This window comes from Cryptomeria japonica, chromosome 5 (assembly GCF_030272615.1).
Source record: "Cryptomeria japonica chromosome 5, Sugi_1.0, whole genome shotgun sequence".
NCBI classification, from domain to species: Eukaryota; Viridiplantae; Streptophyta; class Pinopsida; order Cupressales; family Cupressaceae; genus Cryptomeria; species Cryptomeria japonica.
The window spans coordinates 543,167,649-543,184,647 of record NC_081409.1 but is presented as its reverse complement, the minus strand read 5'-3'; the positions used below and the strand labels follow the sequence as shown (position 1 = coordinate 543,184,647).

General features: G+C 36.2%; 1 protein-coding gene across 1 annotated transcript in view; it reads right to left on the bottom strand.

Annotated features, from left to right (window-relative positions):
* The window catches only part of LOC131034568 (presequence protease 1, chloroplastic/mitochondrial), a 153,674-nt gene extending 137,368 nt beyond the window's left edge, over positions 1-16,306 (bottom strand). Inside the window, exon 1 of the mRNA XM_057966102.2 lies at positions 15,758-16,306. Within this exon, the coding sequence (XP_057822085.1) occupies positions 15,758-16,046 (289 nt within the window). The 5' untranslated portion in view covers positions 16,047-16,306. The remainder of the gene's footprint in view (positions 1-15,757) is intronic.
* Positions 16,307-16,999: the final 693 nt, after the last annotated feature.

Sequence of the window (16,999 nt, the reverse complement as noted above, 5' to 3'; positions counted from 1 at the left end):
GACAGGAAAAGCACCTCAGGGTGCTGCTTCAGTTTGGGTTCAGCCATGATATCTTGGATTAGCAAGAAACAGTCATCGGTAGCTCAGAGTTCTATAGAGGCCGAATATATCACAGCCTCCATGGCTACAAGAGAAGCAATATGGCTCAGGAAACTACTTGTGGGATTATTCAGTAAGCCACTAAAACCTACCATAATTCATTGTGATAATCAGAGTTGTATAAAACTCTCTCTGAATCCTGTATTTCATGATAGATCCAAACACATAGAGATTCCTCATCACTGTGTGAGAGATATGGTAGACAGGAATGTAATTCACTTACAGTATATCAATACAGGAGACCAAACAGCAGATATACTTACCAAACCTCTATCCAAAGTGAAAGTTGAACACTTCAGGAAAGGTCTTGGTATGATTGAGTTATAATTAGTTTTGTAATCTGTACTAATATATGAAATGTTTATTGTGTAAACTTCTTTTGTCGTGTTATGACTTTATGGACTCCACCCCCTGTGTACATTTCCAAAAGGTGACAATCTTTTAGACAATGAACACTTGTATTAAACATTATAAGGTGACAATCTTGTAATGTTGATATCATGCTAACTTGATATCATCCTGACTCATGGATGTGCCATGATATGTTATGGTAGACATTATGTGACATAATGTCACTGCACATACCATAACTTGGATATAAGGGAATTCAACATTCTCAAGTATGTTATATCCAAGGTATTGCGTGTTATGCGATTTTGATATCACGTGTTATGCGATTTTGATATCACGTGTTATGTGATATCTATATCACGTGTTATGTGATATCTATATCACGAGATGATGTGATATATTCTTGTGTCACTTATTATGTGATACATCATGTCACAAGCATATGTGATATGATCCTTTGTATAACGAGGACATGTAATACATTCTATTATGAGAAATGTGATGCTTATTTCAATGTTTACATAGGTCTCCAGTTATCTTCCCTAGCTAAGAGGGAGTGTTGAAACCAAGTAGCTTCGGTAAGATAAAGGATTGAATGAGAGACTTCATTTATCTCTCATTCAATCATCTACCTTATCAATGTAACTACAAGCTAATGGTAGACTTCATGATTGAGTATAGTCATTTTTATATGCATTTCACAATCCAAGCATCGGATTGCACAGTTCGACACTTGAACATCATTATCAAATGTAACCGATCGTGCTATGACCATATTTCATATGTTGTGGTGTGATTGTAATAAAACAGATCGGATTTATGATAACTATAAATAGTTATCGTATTAATCTCGCATCATACCGATTTGTTATCGGTTGTTAACATTAATAGCATTTGACGTGAACCGATAGTTATCGGTAAAACATTTTAATGAAACGATGCTTGTGAACCGATCAAGACATGTCTTGATCGGCATGTCAAGAGACATGTCCGGTCAAGGCATGCCTTGATCAGTGGGCATCACATATAAGTATATGCTGTGTGGAATGCTGTAGCAATCATCGAAATTAATAAATGTTGTCTACAGCAGCCTGCAATATAAGAAGCAACAGTCAATAAAACAGTAAAAGAATATCTAAACTCCTACAACTTCAGATTTGAACATAAATTTGAATATCATTTACATTTTTAACAAGTGACTCACCAAACAAAAAATCTGGCAAGTACTTCCTGAGTTTGCCTCACCAAGGGGTGAAATATTTAAGCCATATCAAGTGTTTTGAGTGCCAAAGTTTGGTCACTATGCTTTTCAATATCCTGAGAAGAAGGGGAAAGGCAAGTAGCAACAACAGCAAAAGTAGTTTGTAAAGAGTGCAAAAGCTTCAACAATGGATGAGCTTACATCTAGGCTTGAGACTTGTTGTGACCTTTTCACACATCACCCCATTGCAAATGGGGACCCTCCTTTTTGCTTTTTCTTTTTGGGTTTTGTCAAAGCGTCACAATTCCATGGGACCAGAATCATTGAGAGGTCGTCAGCTTGAGTAAAGGGTCATGATTGAAACAGCATTTAGACACCATCAAATATTAGAATAATATCTTTCTCTTTGTGTTATTAATGGTCATTTAAGTTGTTTCTAATTTCACCTCTAGTTAACGATTGTTTCTTTTAGAAACATCGTCTTTGTAACTCTATTTAAAGGAGCTTTGTCTCCTTGATTAATTGAACAACATCGATTCTTTGAAATCCATATGCTTTTACATCTGTATTATGGTATCAGAGCAGAGATAATTTTTGAGATTTTTAGCTATTCTAAAAATTTTCGAAAGGAATTTTTTAGAAAAAATTTCAAAAGTTTTTCAAAGTGGTTTGCTTCCAGTTCTTGGAATTTTTGCTGCAAATCGCGTTGCGTGTCTTTGCCCTCGATCCGCGTCTATTCTTCACGTGTTTTCGCTAGATCTAGTTCATTCATGGCCGCCTAGGGTTTCTACAATTTTCGACTAGGGTTTTGACCCTTCAGTAAGTCAAAATTTTATTATGGTTGCAGATTTTTGGTTAGTTTTTCGAGACCTCAACTAGGTCATCGTCAGTTTTTTTTGGGTGCATCGTTTTTTCGAGACCTCAACTAGGTCATCGTCAGTTTTTTCTGGGTGCATCGTTTTTCGTGCCTCAATTTTTGGGCCGTCGGATCTGCATTCTAATTTCAGATTCTTCGTGGGTTTTTCAAGAGCTTTTTTGGGTTGGTCTCAAATTTTTTTGTGCCTCGTTTTCCATGCCTCAAATTTTGTGCCAACAAATTTGCCTTAGAATTTGTGCATGTACTTGTCTTAGTAAATTGAACTTCGTACCTTGGGTTTCGTGCATTTAGCATCTTCTCAGTACCTCGTTTTTCATGCCTCAAAAGGCGTGAAGATGGCTTATGGGCATTGATGTTTGTTTCGGTTTTTTATATTTTTTTAACTGAAAAAAATTCTGATGGGTTTTAATATTTTTTTTCCCTTAAAAAAATCTGTGGGTTTTAATAATTTTGTCCTCAAAAATTATCTATGGGTTTTTAAATATTTTTTGTCCCTAAAAAAAATCATGGGAGGGTTTATGATTTTTCCTCAAAAATTGTACTTTGTTGCAGTCTGTTTTTAGTCGAACCTGGAGTTGTTGTGCGAACATCTGCACTAGTCTCTTGTTTGCAATCTATTTTCAGGCATCTTGCTCATCTGCAATAGTTTGGAGGGTTTGCCGATTTTTTCCTCAAAATTGTGACAATTGTTCTTGGTGTGTCTCTGGTTACAGGGATGGATAGTTCTCCAACATCAGGTTGGACGGTTGGTGTTGTTTTGGGCATCTCCAAAAGTTCTGCAGTTTCTGGGAGGGTCGATGGCAGACTCATCTCAAGTGGCAGAGTCAGTGGTGGGCTCATGTCTTCTGTTGCAATGTGTTCTCTCAGAGGGCAACCTTCTCTGTTATTTCTCTTGGTAGTTAGAACAATGACCATTAAAGGAGGGTATCAGAATAATATCTTTCTCTTTGTGTTATTAATGGTCATTTAAGTTGTTTCTAATTTCACCTCTAGTTAACAATTGTTTCTTTTAGAAACATCGTCTTTGTAACTCTATTTAAAGGAGCTTTGTCTCCTTGACTAATTGAACAACATCGATTCTTTGAAATCCATATGCTTTTGCATTTGTATTATCAAAGTGCTTAGAGAGCCCAAAGGACGAAGAATGCAATTGATTTGAGCCAAATTGGACAACTTCCTATTTTTAGAAGTTTGATTTTTCTGCTTTTTCCTATGTTTTAGGAAGTTTTTTTTTTCACTTCAAGACCAATCCTCGGAATGGCTATTTTTAGAAAAAAAATTCCTATTTTTTAGGGATTCTTGCTTTTTCTATTTTTGGAAAGAGGGATCTAGGGTTTGGTTGGTTTGCTCAAGGACATGAGGTTTTTGTGTCTCCAAGTTGAAAACAAAGATGAATTCTCATCTAAAAATTCAAATTTGATTTAAAGGGCATCAATTTCCAAAATTTGTGTAGAGTTGAAAGGATTCGCAAACATGGCAAGAAGAATAATTTTCAAATTCCTAGTTATGGAGAGGAAAAGTTTTTGTTAAGTTCGCTTTGCATTAAAGGAAAACAATTCATGAAGTCTGCCTTGTACTAAGTGTTTACCAAGGGAGAGGAAAAAAGTTTGCCAAGTCTGATGTGATAAGGAAAGAAAATCTCAAACTCCACCTTGGCTAGGAAACATTTTTGCAAAGTCCGCCATCAAGGGGAAAGATTTTCCTAAACTCTGCTACAGTTAGGAAAGAAAGCTACCAAGTCTGCCCAGCAACGAGGAATGATTTTCATAAACTCCGCCACACCTAGGAAATGTTTGGTGAACTCCGCCAATGAAGAGGAAAGAAATTCTCAAACTCCACCTTGGCTAGAGAAAATGTTTTGCTAAGTCCGACTTGCAAGAGGAAAAGATTTGACAAAGTCCGATTTTAATGAGGAAGATTATTCACCAAGTCTGCCTAGAGTAAGGAAAGTTTATGCTAAAGTCCGATTTGGAGAGGAAAAGTTTTCATCAACTTCAACTTGCATGAGGAAAGGATTCTGCCAACTCCAATTTTGAAAGAGGAAAGGAATTCTTAAAGTCCGCCATTACTAGGAAAGATTTTCATGAACTCCGCCCAGCATTAGGAAGATCTTTATGAAGTCCAATTTGAGAGAGCAAAAGATTCCATTGAACTGATTTTAGAAAGAAATGCTGAGTTCAATTTTGGAAAGAAAGGATAGAGTTCAATTCATGAACTCAACTGAAAATAAAATTAGAAACTTTCTTAGAGGACTGAATTCAAAAAAGAAACAAGACATGTCCAAGTTCAATGGATGTAAGGAAATAGGGAAACAATCAAAACTGAATTTAGCAATATGGATGGAGTTTCTAAAGTGCAGATCGAACTTCACAAGAAGGTTTATGCTTATAAGGAATTAAACATTCATTCTTTCATTCAAACAGTTCGCATTTGGCAAAGCAAAACATTTGGAGAGCAAAGTATTTTGAAGTTTCTAAGGCATTTTCGAAGGTTTCAAGAACATTTCAAAAAGTTTCTAAGGCATTAAAGAGGAGGCAAGCTAAAGTTTTGCAGACTCAAGCAAAGATTTCCCATCTCATTTTCAAGGTGACAGGTATTTCAGTTCATTTTCTGCCTTTTGATGAGCAACCAAGGCATGTTTGTGGAGTTTTCAATCTGCTTTTCAAATTTTGGAGGAAATCTTCAAGAGACTTAGTCTGATTTTCACATTATTTTCCAGAATTTGAGTCTGATTTCAACATTAATTCACAGATTTTGGGACTGAGTTTTTCATTTTCAAATCAGATCAAATTTTCTAAGTTTTTCCAAAAACCTAAGTGCTTACAGCCTGTTGAAAACTAGAATGTTGAGGAATTGGAGTGAAAATGCCCAAAAAAAAGAGCTCATTTCGTCATCAAACCTTCAAAATTCACACTCAAAGTCAAGAATACTAACTTGTTTTCTTTTGGTTTTGCAGATTGCAGATGACAGCAGAGGCAGGATCATCAAGAAAAACACAAATGAAGTTCCAAGCGAACAAGGACTCTCAACCTAAATCAAAGATGAATTCAAAATGGAAAAAGGTTGGTGATACTAACCTTGGACAAATTGACCTCAGAGAATTAAAAGGAGAATGCATGGACAAAATGGACAATTGCCTACACCCATTGCAAGGAGAATGATGAGGAACAGGATATTTTAGGCAGCTGTATTTCTTCCAGCAGTTCAGTGCAGCAAATTGATTGTTGAATGTGCCAAACATTACAATGCTTTAAAAAGAGAAATCGTGGCCCCGAATGGAAGTGCTCGCGAACCTAGGAGAGGTTGCCATGAGGGAGGCCTTTGGCATTCCAGAATACCACAGAACTGTCTACAAAACTAAGGAGGAAGCCACCTAAATGTATGAAGACCATTCTGAGGCATATGAAGTAAATATCAACAAGTTATGGTTTGAGAAACCAAGGCAGCACTCTGGCAAGATGCCTAAGAAACTTCTCCAACCATATTTCAAAGAAGAATTTGGAGATCTCATTTTGCTGCTGAACAAAGTCATGGGCAGCCAGCAAGGTGCATCTTTCAAGCCTTGGATGTATTATTTCATCTATGAAATTACCGTTGACATCAAGATGACAAATTGGGCCAAAATTATAAGTGATTGTCTTGATGAGCAACTAAGGAGTTTGGAGAAAACAAGGTCATTCTACATGAGTTCGTACATCATTTATTCATTGGCAAAAACCTATAGGTACAAAGGCCTAGCTTGCTGGGGAATGGTAGGGAATAAAGAAAATCAATTCAGTGTGTATGTTTGCTACCCGCAACTACACCTGGAGGAAAAATATCATATCAAACAAGTTAATGATGCCTTTCTCATGTACATTACAAGGACTCTACAGGGGGGCACACACCAAAGATTGTCACAGGAATCCAAAGAGTTGATCAGCCAGTTTGGATATTGGTACATCCAATATCTAAGAGTAACATATTTACGAATCCAAGGGTTCATTGGTTGCTCCTACAAGCTCCCGATGTATCCTACTAATAGGATGGTGTTGCTAGAAGTCCTAAGGCAACTTGAGACTTTTATGAGTGTTCAAAGGGCCAAACAAAAGACAAGAGTTCCTTTTCTTCTCAGTGTCAGGAAAATGTTGGAGTCTTGCCCATCTTCTCAGGCAACAAATGCAAACAAAGAAATTCACTGGTACCCATTTTCTCTCTTCCAGTCAAGGGCTTACTTTGACCCCTTCCACCATATGGGATTTGTGAATGGAATAAGATATGAACATAGACCTAACCTTGAGGATTATTGGGCCAATGCTGCAGAAACTTTTGAAATAAGAAAGAGGATATGATCAAGGATACCACTGAATTTGATTTGAGCATTTGAGGTTTTCCAAGTGGCTGATCAAATTGAAGATGATGATGAACGTGTGCAACCGCATTGTGAAGATATAAAGAATGAGCCTCTTCCCCCGATTGATTGGTCAGATTTTGAGAGGGCAAACTTAGGCAATTTGATGAGGCCAGTGATTGAGTATTCCAAATGGTGGGCTGCTCAAAATACTAATGAGCTCAAGGCAAGAAATGTGTCTCTCACTTATGATTTAATGGGAACTGATGAGTCTTTTTCCTCGAATCATGATACAATGTCTCATAATCATAAGGGTCCTGAAAGTGTGGGTTCTAGAAAAAGAAAAGAAATGGCTGGAAGTACCTCCAAAGCAAGAGGAAAGAAGGTTGCAGAAGGAGATTGCCAACAAACAACAGAAGCCAAATCAGGCTTAGTCTACCATCAGCGCCTCATCCATGGCCCCAAATAGGCCTTCGATGGATGAAAATGAACCTAATAATGAAATAGGAATTCCTTCTCCTATTTTGGAAGAGCAGAATACGGAGAGCCCATTCCGCCAGAGGTTGTGGAACTAGATAATACTGAACCTGAGGGAGAATTTTTGGATGGTATGATTTCAACTCTCACAGGAATCGAAGATGATCCTGACGATGACGTCATGGAGCAACCAACAATTCCTGATTGGCTAAGAGAAAGAATGAAAGCCAAGGCGCCTATAGAGATACAACAAGAGGATGACACAGCAGGCCTCTTGGATGGATTAAACAAGGAAGTGGAAAGAAAAGGAGCTATGAGGTTTTCCTTGATTCAAAGAAATAATGCAGGATTTAGATCCGTTCAGGTGGCAGTGCCAAAGGTTAACAAGGCACAGGAGGATATTACTCCTGAAGAATATGAAATAACGACCATTGACTTGGGCCCAACCACTAAAGTACAGGAGGTCCAAGAATTGGACAATTCTGTCAAAACTATCAAGGAAAGGCTGAGGAAAGAAATTGAGAAGAAAGAAAAACTTAAGGCTGAAAATGAACAATTGAGGAAGCTATATCCAAAATAAAGCTCCTTGTTCGCACATATAAACCTTGGAGTCTCTGTATGATCTTCACGCAATCTTAGCATACATAGTGATTTTAATCAAGAGGGGGTAGAGTGTCCTTGGACATTTTATTCTATGTTTGGTGGGTGATAAAACGCACACCAACAAGACTACCTTCATGGTTTCATGCTTATACACTAACACCATTTCTAGCATAGCATGCTACATGGACAGCGGCAAAGACACATGGCATTCAATAAGATGACTTTCAACAGACTTTAAGAGCAAAAGGTTAATTTACAGGTAAAACTTGGTGATGATGCCATGTATCCTATTACTGATAGAAAATATTTCTTTCTATGTCTTCTAGCGATATCCTTGACATTTATAATGTCCTTTATGTCCGACTACTAACAAAGTTTTATTTTCTGTTTCAGTTATGACACATTTGAATTGTGTGGCTGAGTTTGATGACCAGCAAGTTATCATCAGCAATTGCACCTAAGATCCTGATTAAGTATTGGCCAAAATTGTTCATGAAGAAGGTCTTTAAGAGACCAGTTGTTGATCCAATAAAGCAGGGATCCTTGATACATGACAGTGACAAATTGTGTGAGCTTTGGCACAAGAGATTTGGCCACTCCCACCATGGAGCTCTACATCTTTTGAACAATATGGTGCATCAATTACCTAACATCAAGGTAGAGAAAAGTGTTGTATGTAAGGAATATGCACTTGGCAATCACATCAAGATTGCTTTTCCTAGCAATGAGTACAAATCAAAAAAAAAAATTGAGATCTGATCAATTCAAATGTTTGTGGACCTTTCTCAGCAGCTTCATTCATTGACTGAAAATATTTATCATGTTTCTTTCATTGACGATTTTTCAAGAAAAAACCTGAATCTATTTCATGAAGACCAAACATAAGGTCTTTGGGAAATTTCAAGAGTTCAAAGCTCTTGTCAAAAATCAAACAAGTAGAAGAATTAAGGAGTTGTGATCTGACAATGGAGGTCAATATTGTTAAAGTTGGATCAGATTTATGTACATAGTATTTTTTAAATTACAATATAATATAGAATTATGCACAGTAGTATATATGAATCAGAATTTCCTTTAAAGCTGATTACACTATATCTATATCAAACTATTTGCAGTTCAGATTATATTATTTATGTAACTGAAGATCACACAATATTCTGCATAATATCACAACTCAGTGTATTGCAGATCACTCCCGTATGCACAATGATATTGACTGCTCTCCTTATAATAACAACCTCCACTATATATCGAATGGAATAGAGCCGATGATATGTACTCTCGATGGTCAACATAGAGTCACGGCTCTATGTGGAATCGACATGGTTCCACATAGAATCGGGACTCCTATGTGGAGCAAAGACTATTGATAACCATCAATAATCATATGCAATGTTTAATCAAACAACTAGTAATCGGTATAATTAGTGTGACCGATACTATGACTTGATAAACAACATTTAATCATTGCTCTTGATAATCGATATACAAATATAATCAATGCTATGTATAATCGGTAATATAAACTATTACCGATTATACATATGATTGATGATATGTATGATCCAATTGTCATATAGATGATTATGGAGCAAATCGATCATCATATAATATTGTGATCTGTGATCAGAATATGCATATACAGATAAGTACCAAAAAGGGTAGGAATAAAAGAATTTATCATACAGATGTCTAAGGCTGTTAGGCCAATTAGATATTTGAACGGTTAAAGTCATCCGACCGTTGCTACATATTTTTCAACAAATATATCTCCAAGGACTTTTTTTGTAAGGATGCAGGGATCAAATGGGAGCTGATCGTGCCTTACAACTCTCAGTAGAATGTGATTGCAGAGAACATGTCCATCTTAGAGACTATCAAGTCTATGATTCATTACTTAAATCTGCCCATGTTTCCTTGGGCTGAAGCATGCAATTGTGCAATATACATATTAAACAAGTGCTCTTACAAACTTTTGAAGGAAATGACACCAAAAGAAGCCTTCATGGAAGACAAACCTAATGTTTCTCACTTTTGGATGTTTAGAAATTTTGTTTGCATTCATGTGCCAAAAGAGAAAAGGACCAAGTTTGAACCCTCCAACTTAAAGGATGTCTTTGTGGGATACAATGAATCTTCCAAGGCTTACAATATCTATGTTTGATCATGAAATAAATAGTAGAAGAGATGTTAAGTTTGATGAGAGTGCTTGGTCCTTTAAGCCTCAAAAGCCTCCAATAGAAGTTGAGGACAATGAATAGCCTGTGTTCCAAGTTTCTGATCAGCACAATACAGTAGTGCCTATTACGAACCAGCCAAGTTCTAGTAAGGTTGAAGATACCTCTGCCTTATCTAAAAAAACCAAGAAGCCTAATTGGTTTACACAAACTTTGCAAAAGGTGCAGGAGCAAGCAGGAGCACTAAATAATTCTTTCAAAGTGAGCAATCCACCTAAGAAGTTTTCAAGTTATGTTGGTCTAATGTCTTCCATCATTGATGTCAAACCTTCCAATTTTAAAGAGGCAAAATTAGAGCAAAATAGTGAGATGCTTTGGCAGAAAAGTATATCTTTATTTAGAATGACATTAGGGAGATTGTAACAAGACCTCATGGGATGTATGTGATCGATTGAAAGTGGTTGTACCAAATGAGGCATGCAAAAAATGGGAGCATAGAGAAATTCAAGGCCAAATTTGTTGCATGTGGGTTATCTCAAAAAAAAGGGAGTTGTTTAAGAGACTTTTGCTCAAGTTGCAAGGTATACTTATGTATAGATAATTATGTCTCTTGCTTCTCATTTTGGTTTGCCTTCATATCAAATAATTATAAAATAAAAACATTTTTGAATGGCAACATAGAGGAAGAAGTTTATATAATCAGCCTAGACGATTTGTGATGCATGGGGCGGATACTCTTGCATGCTGGCTGATTAAGGTCTTGTATGGGCTGAAACAAGCACCTCATGCTTGGTACTCTCAGATTGATGAGTACTTATTAATTTTGGGCTTTGCTAAAACTATTCAAAATTCTAATCTTTATTATTTATTTGATATATCTGATCTGTTATGTGGATGATCTTATTCTTATAGGAAGTAATGCAAAGTTCATGGTATGGTGCAAGAGGAAACTGACATCCAAATTTGTATTGATAGGTATCGGCCTGCATTGCTTTTTTCGTAATTTAAGTATGGTAAGGTACAAGAGAAGCCTTCCTAAGTAAAGGTAAGTACACAGTCGAAAGTTTAAAAAGATTTTCAATGTTGGATTGTAAGTTCCTTCTAGTCCAATGATTCCAAATCTAAAGTTGACAACAAATTTTGAATCTGATTTGATAGATCCATGTGTATACATGCAGCTGATAGATTCTCAAATTTACTTGGTAAATAGTAGGCCTATATTTGTTTTGCACTAAATACATTAAGTGAATTTATGGTTGAGCCGAGACAAGTTCACTAGCCACTGCAAAATACATGCTCCTATACTTGTTGGGCATGATTCGTTATGGGTTGAAGTATGTTAGAGACAAAGTGTTAGTGTTGCATGGCTTTGTAGATTCAGATTGGGCAAGTGGGGCATGTGCTGGGAAGAGCATTTCAAGGTTTTGTTTTATCTTGGGGTCAAGAATGATATACTATTTCAGCAGGAAAAAAGCAGTTATAGCATTAAGTTCAACTGAAGTGAAGTAATAGCAGCTTCTTTTGCTAGTTGTGAGGCTATCAAGCTTTGCAAGTTGATAGCAAAACTTATTGATCGGATGTTGGAGCCCTACAATAGTTTACAACAACAATCAAAATTGCATCAAGCCATCTGAGAATCCAATGTATCATTATCACACCAAGAAAATAGATGTTCATTATCATTTCCTCAAAGACCTAGTTCAAAAGGAAGCAATAATTCTTTACTATGTTCCTTCAAATGAGCAGCTTGCAAACAATTTGATAGATCCCCTACACAAACGAAGTTTGAAATATTGAGAGATAAGTCGAGATTGATAGCTGACACCTTCCTCACAAAGAGAGTGTTAGATTTTTGTCGCTCAATGTTTCTAGGCACAACACATTAGAAAAATCAAACTTTATTTCAAATTTTCAAGTGATTTTTTCCTCCTCGGTTGAACACTTTTATGTGTTTAGTTTAGGCGCAAATTTGAGGACTATTTTTTGTAGTCAAAGCTGCTAATGTTAGGTGCAACAATAGATTATAGTTAAGCACTAATATTAGTTTTTTTAAGGCACTGCTTTTGGTTATATTTAAGAGTTGTTTTTGTTACTTCTACCATGGTCAGCTGGCTTATTTTAGGATGTTTCTTTTGTGATGAAAGACAATCTAAAATTAGGGTAGCTTTGTTCTATTTTGGAGTTCTAAATGTATGGGTTATTTATAACCTTGAAAAAAATAATCAGCAACTGCAGAATTCTAATTTTAGTTGTACTGTTCTATTATTTGTAATTTCTGAATTTTGTGTATTCAGGTTATCGCACTCAAAATTACAGGTTTGGTTGAAGGTTAAGTGCTTTTTTCAAACCCCAGAATGCAGAAACTGCATTTCATGTGCTGAATTTTAACGCTACTTGCCTAGGGATGCTACTTGTATAATCCTTTCAATGACCCATGTCACTTGTAGAGAAGTGAACCATTGACAAGAATGGTAAAGAACTTAATGAACATGCAAAAAGCATAAAGATTCTCAAACCTGATTCATAGTTACTGACCTTCCATGTATCTCAACAATCACTTTCAAGCTATGTTCCACAAGAACAAATCCCCTTTGCTTTTCCAATTATCTTTGTACTCAAGGCATTTCAAGAACATAGATATGCTTCAAAAACATACCTGGGCCATCCCCTAACCCTGCCCTCCAACCAGAAACATTCCAGAAACTTTAGTTTGAAGGTTGGGCATGTTCATGAACAGCCAGCCATCCAACCCAGGGGGAAAAACACATTTATTTAAAATCATCAATTTGCTAAAAAATTAAAAAACTAAGAAAGGTGATGCTTAGGTTGGTGTTGCTTTGGTTAATATTACAAATACCATCCCTTGTTGGGGCAGTGAAACTAGTCTTAGCCTTGGCACCAGATAGGGCCCTAGCCACATTATCATAAGCCATCGCAGCCTCCTCAAAACTATCAAATGTGCCAGCCACACACTAGTTCTTTTCCACAATCACAGATCTTTGTCATAAATTAAAACTACAACCTTCACTAAAACCCTCTAAAAAGCACCTCTTTGGCCTCCTACCCACAGCTCTGTAGGTCTTATCTCACAGCCGTGGAGAAGGAGAAGACATGGCCCTAAACAAAGGAAAACAAATAACAGCTGAATCCTTCTCTCCTGGGTAGAAAGTGAAGGCTCCACAAGAACACTTATATGGATAAATGCAAAAACAAGAAAAGTGGATGTGATAAAATATTTATGATTGCATATAAGAGAGGGGAAGATAGGTGTAGTGGTGTAGTTGGTTATCACGTTAGTCTAACACACTAAAGGTCTCCGCTTCAAGTCCAGGCAGTGCCAACATTTTCAATAAGTTTATAAAAAGAATAAGAGGGGAGGGTTATAGTTGTATACATTTTATCATTTTGTAGTTTTAGCCTTTTGGCCTTTTCATTTTGTTGTATATTCACATTGCTGGTAAATACCCAATTGATCAGATTGAAATTTTGTTAATGCGTACATCAACTCATTTGAATTCTCAATTTAAATCAAATGTTTCATAATATAATTATATAATTAATATGGTGAATACCTTATCATTTGAATATCTAATGTTTCCTATATTTTATAAAAATTCCTTCTTTTTAAATTGCTGTCCCCTTAGAAAAGACCTCCAAACCCCTACCGTCCCAGAAACACATCCCTGCATTTCCTGACATCCATCCTAGAAATGCCATGTAACATAGGTTTCAAGTCTCCAAACCCCCTGCCTGGACACTCTTGATTCTAAGGTAATTGATTCCTTCATTTTGAAAACCATCAATATTGTACAACTACCACAAGACATGTTTATTGGAAAAGTTGGGTACTCCTAAGCTTGGTCTTGAGGTCAAAACATAGACAGAGAATTTTGAACAATATATAAGCTAAATGGGGAAAGAAATTTCCTTGTAGGATTCTACAAGGTGAATTTGTATGCAAATTTGCACCTGACTCAACCAACTTAAAAATCACCTTTAGCTTTATATTGCTCTTATTGCACTGAATCACTTTTGCTCCTTCATGTTCTCCCTAGCATATATCTCTACATTCCCTGATATCAGGACTTGTTCTTGTAGTCCCTCCCAATCAGTTTCATAATACATTTTAAGAGCTACTAACCATCTAAAATCAGTATAACGTCAGTTCTGATATTAACCAATAGGCACCGTTCTGCAATAAATTCGCACCTATGTCATCCATCTGTTTAAGCACTGCTATTAGGACGCAACAACATTAAGATAGGCATCTATACGCACATATTTGACCTTGATTCATATGGTTCTTATCGCTAACAGTACTTTCTTTTGATATACATATGCATCTTTTGAAGTCAACTATATCTCTAATGTTTCCTCCCAATCAGCTCTAGAGTGCATTGTGGTTGGCCTGTAACTATCTCAGACCCAAATACACTTGATATTGACATTGACTAACAGACAGCACTTGCAATGTTTAAACAGCCATGTAGTTCATTACATAAGAAACTCCATATGGCTGCAAAAATATTGAGAGTGTGACTAGCAATACACTAGGGTTATTCAGGGTCGTAAGGGTCTGCCAACACTCTCAATGTTTTCTAACTAATGTCATTCTCCATACAAGCAATGTCAAATGGATGAGAATACATTGAGAGTGACACTGATTGACACAACTCATTCAGATCTACATCTGTTTTTATGTGTCTGCTACCACTTGCAATGTTTTGCATCCATGTCATTTAGTATTTAAAAAATGAGCACATGCAACTGATGGCGTGATTCAAATTGAGTATGAGTGTGAACTAATTTCTTATTTTGCACTTCGGAGGAGGCTGAGACAGAATGGCACTTTGTCATGTACTACTCACCTATAGTGACATCAGCCCATTCTGAAAAGTGACTATATGCCTTCCAGTTTATGAAGATGTGAGACTCAAAAACAGGGGAAATTCTAATTAGGGTTACTAATAGAAAGGCCACCCTCCAGAGAAGTCTGCAGCTTGAAAAATCTGAGCCATGATTCACATTCACTACTTGAGCACTCCGATGCTATATCAGATTATATCTTTGGTTTGTGGTCCATACACTATTTTGATCGCTTGAACGTCATTAAAATCATCTGATTTAATTTATTTACTTATTAAAAAAAAAAAAATCATCTGATTTAATTCAATGCGTTATTATTACTTCTTCTTTTTATTCCACTTGCCTACCAATACACTCTGACTTTTATCCATTAGACTTAGTAACTTCTCTCCTGCTTTTCAACATCTAAACTAATGCTCTACTTTCAATGTCGATGGAAATAAGTGATTGAATTGTGCAGCTATCAAATATTAGAAAACCATGCAGATTAGAAAATGGCACACCAAGCAGATTATTATTGTGATGAAGGATGCATGATACAAGTTCAGTTACTATCTCAAAAGAAAATGTTTCCAATCCTTCTCTGCAGGTCCCAGGGAAACCTGGTTAAAAGCTTGCTCGTTGCATTCGAATAAAAACCCGTTCTTGAATCGAACTTGGGTTCTGACCAGAGGTTAAAAAACCAGAAACTATTACCAGTTATTACTTAACATAGTTGTATTAAATTTGCATATTCCCAGTTGAGTCTGGTTGGATGTAGGAATAAGAAATATTACCGGAAGGAGGGGATTGTGGTGGAGTAACAATAGCAGCACGCGTTGAAAAAGAAAAAGCCCTCTTTGAAGAAGATAGAATCCTCTTAGCTCCTACTCTTCCTCCTGCTAATAGACCAACTTGGCTGTGTGATACCACCTTTCTAATATCACTAACCGACTGCTTCGGATTCTTCTGCCCAGACAGAAATCTACCAGCTTTGGTTGAGATAAACCTTCTGTTACGAGCAAATGCCCTGCCCGAAACAGATACTGATAATGTGAACGACCTCAGAAGAGTCATGCTCTCCATGGCGCCTCCTACTCCCCCTCACAATACTTGAAAGGTATTAATATCTTTAAAAACAAAAGAGATTAGATTATACCCTTTGAGGTCATTCATTCAGCCACATCAGGTTCCTCTAACTGTACCCTCTAAACCTCAACACTGGTTTAGTGTTAAGTTACTTCGAATGGGCTATTGAAGGATCCGGAACTGTTTAGCGTTAAGCTGATTGCTTGGGAAAGAAGGCAAAGTTAAGGTGGTAAAGTCAATCTAGAAGCAAAACTTCCAGAACAAACAGACCTAAGCTGATTGTCTATTGTAGAGCTCCAATTATGCGGATGATTATATACCAAATTTTCTCTTCGCTTAATCGGTTTTAAGAAGCATAATGAATTATTATTATTTTTATAGAGCAAAAGATTTTGAGTTGAGGATTGGACTTATATTTAGAGTAGCACTTATTTAATATTCGTAGAGGAGAAGACTCGATTAGAATCTTATTTAACAAAATTGGAATTTTATATTTTAGTAGTTGTGTCGTATTTTCAGTATTAATTATTAAATATATGTGAGATTGAAGAATTTTATTAGTATTGTCTATTGCTATAAAATTAATAGGATCAATTAATTATCTAAAGTTCTTAAATATTCTTAACAACACTCGCTAAGAAATTTGAGGTAGCTCTTCTTTATAGAACTATAGCCTCAAGAAGGGGAACCACAAACAAAGCGCGTCATTTTCATGACTCAACATAATATTTTGTGTCCAAAGTCATATAACTTTGTTGTCTCATCATGTGTTCATGTGCATTACAATACAATTTCAATGTGAAATTTAAGCTTTAACACATGAAATAAATCGATCATTTTATAAATATATAGGTTAATTAATTGATCAAGCAATTAATACATAGTCAAATTAAATAAAGTAACTAAGCCTCAAAAGAGCACCAAAACATATATATAAATAAATGTGGGAT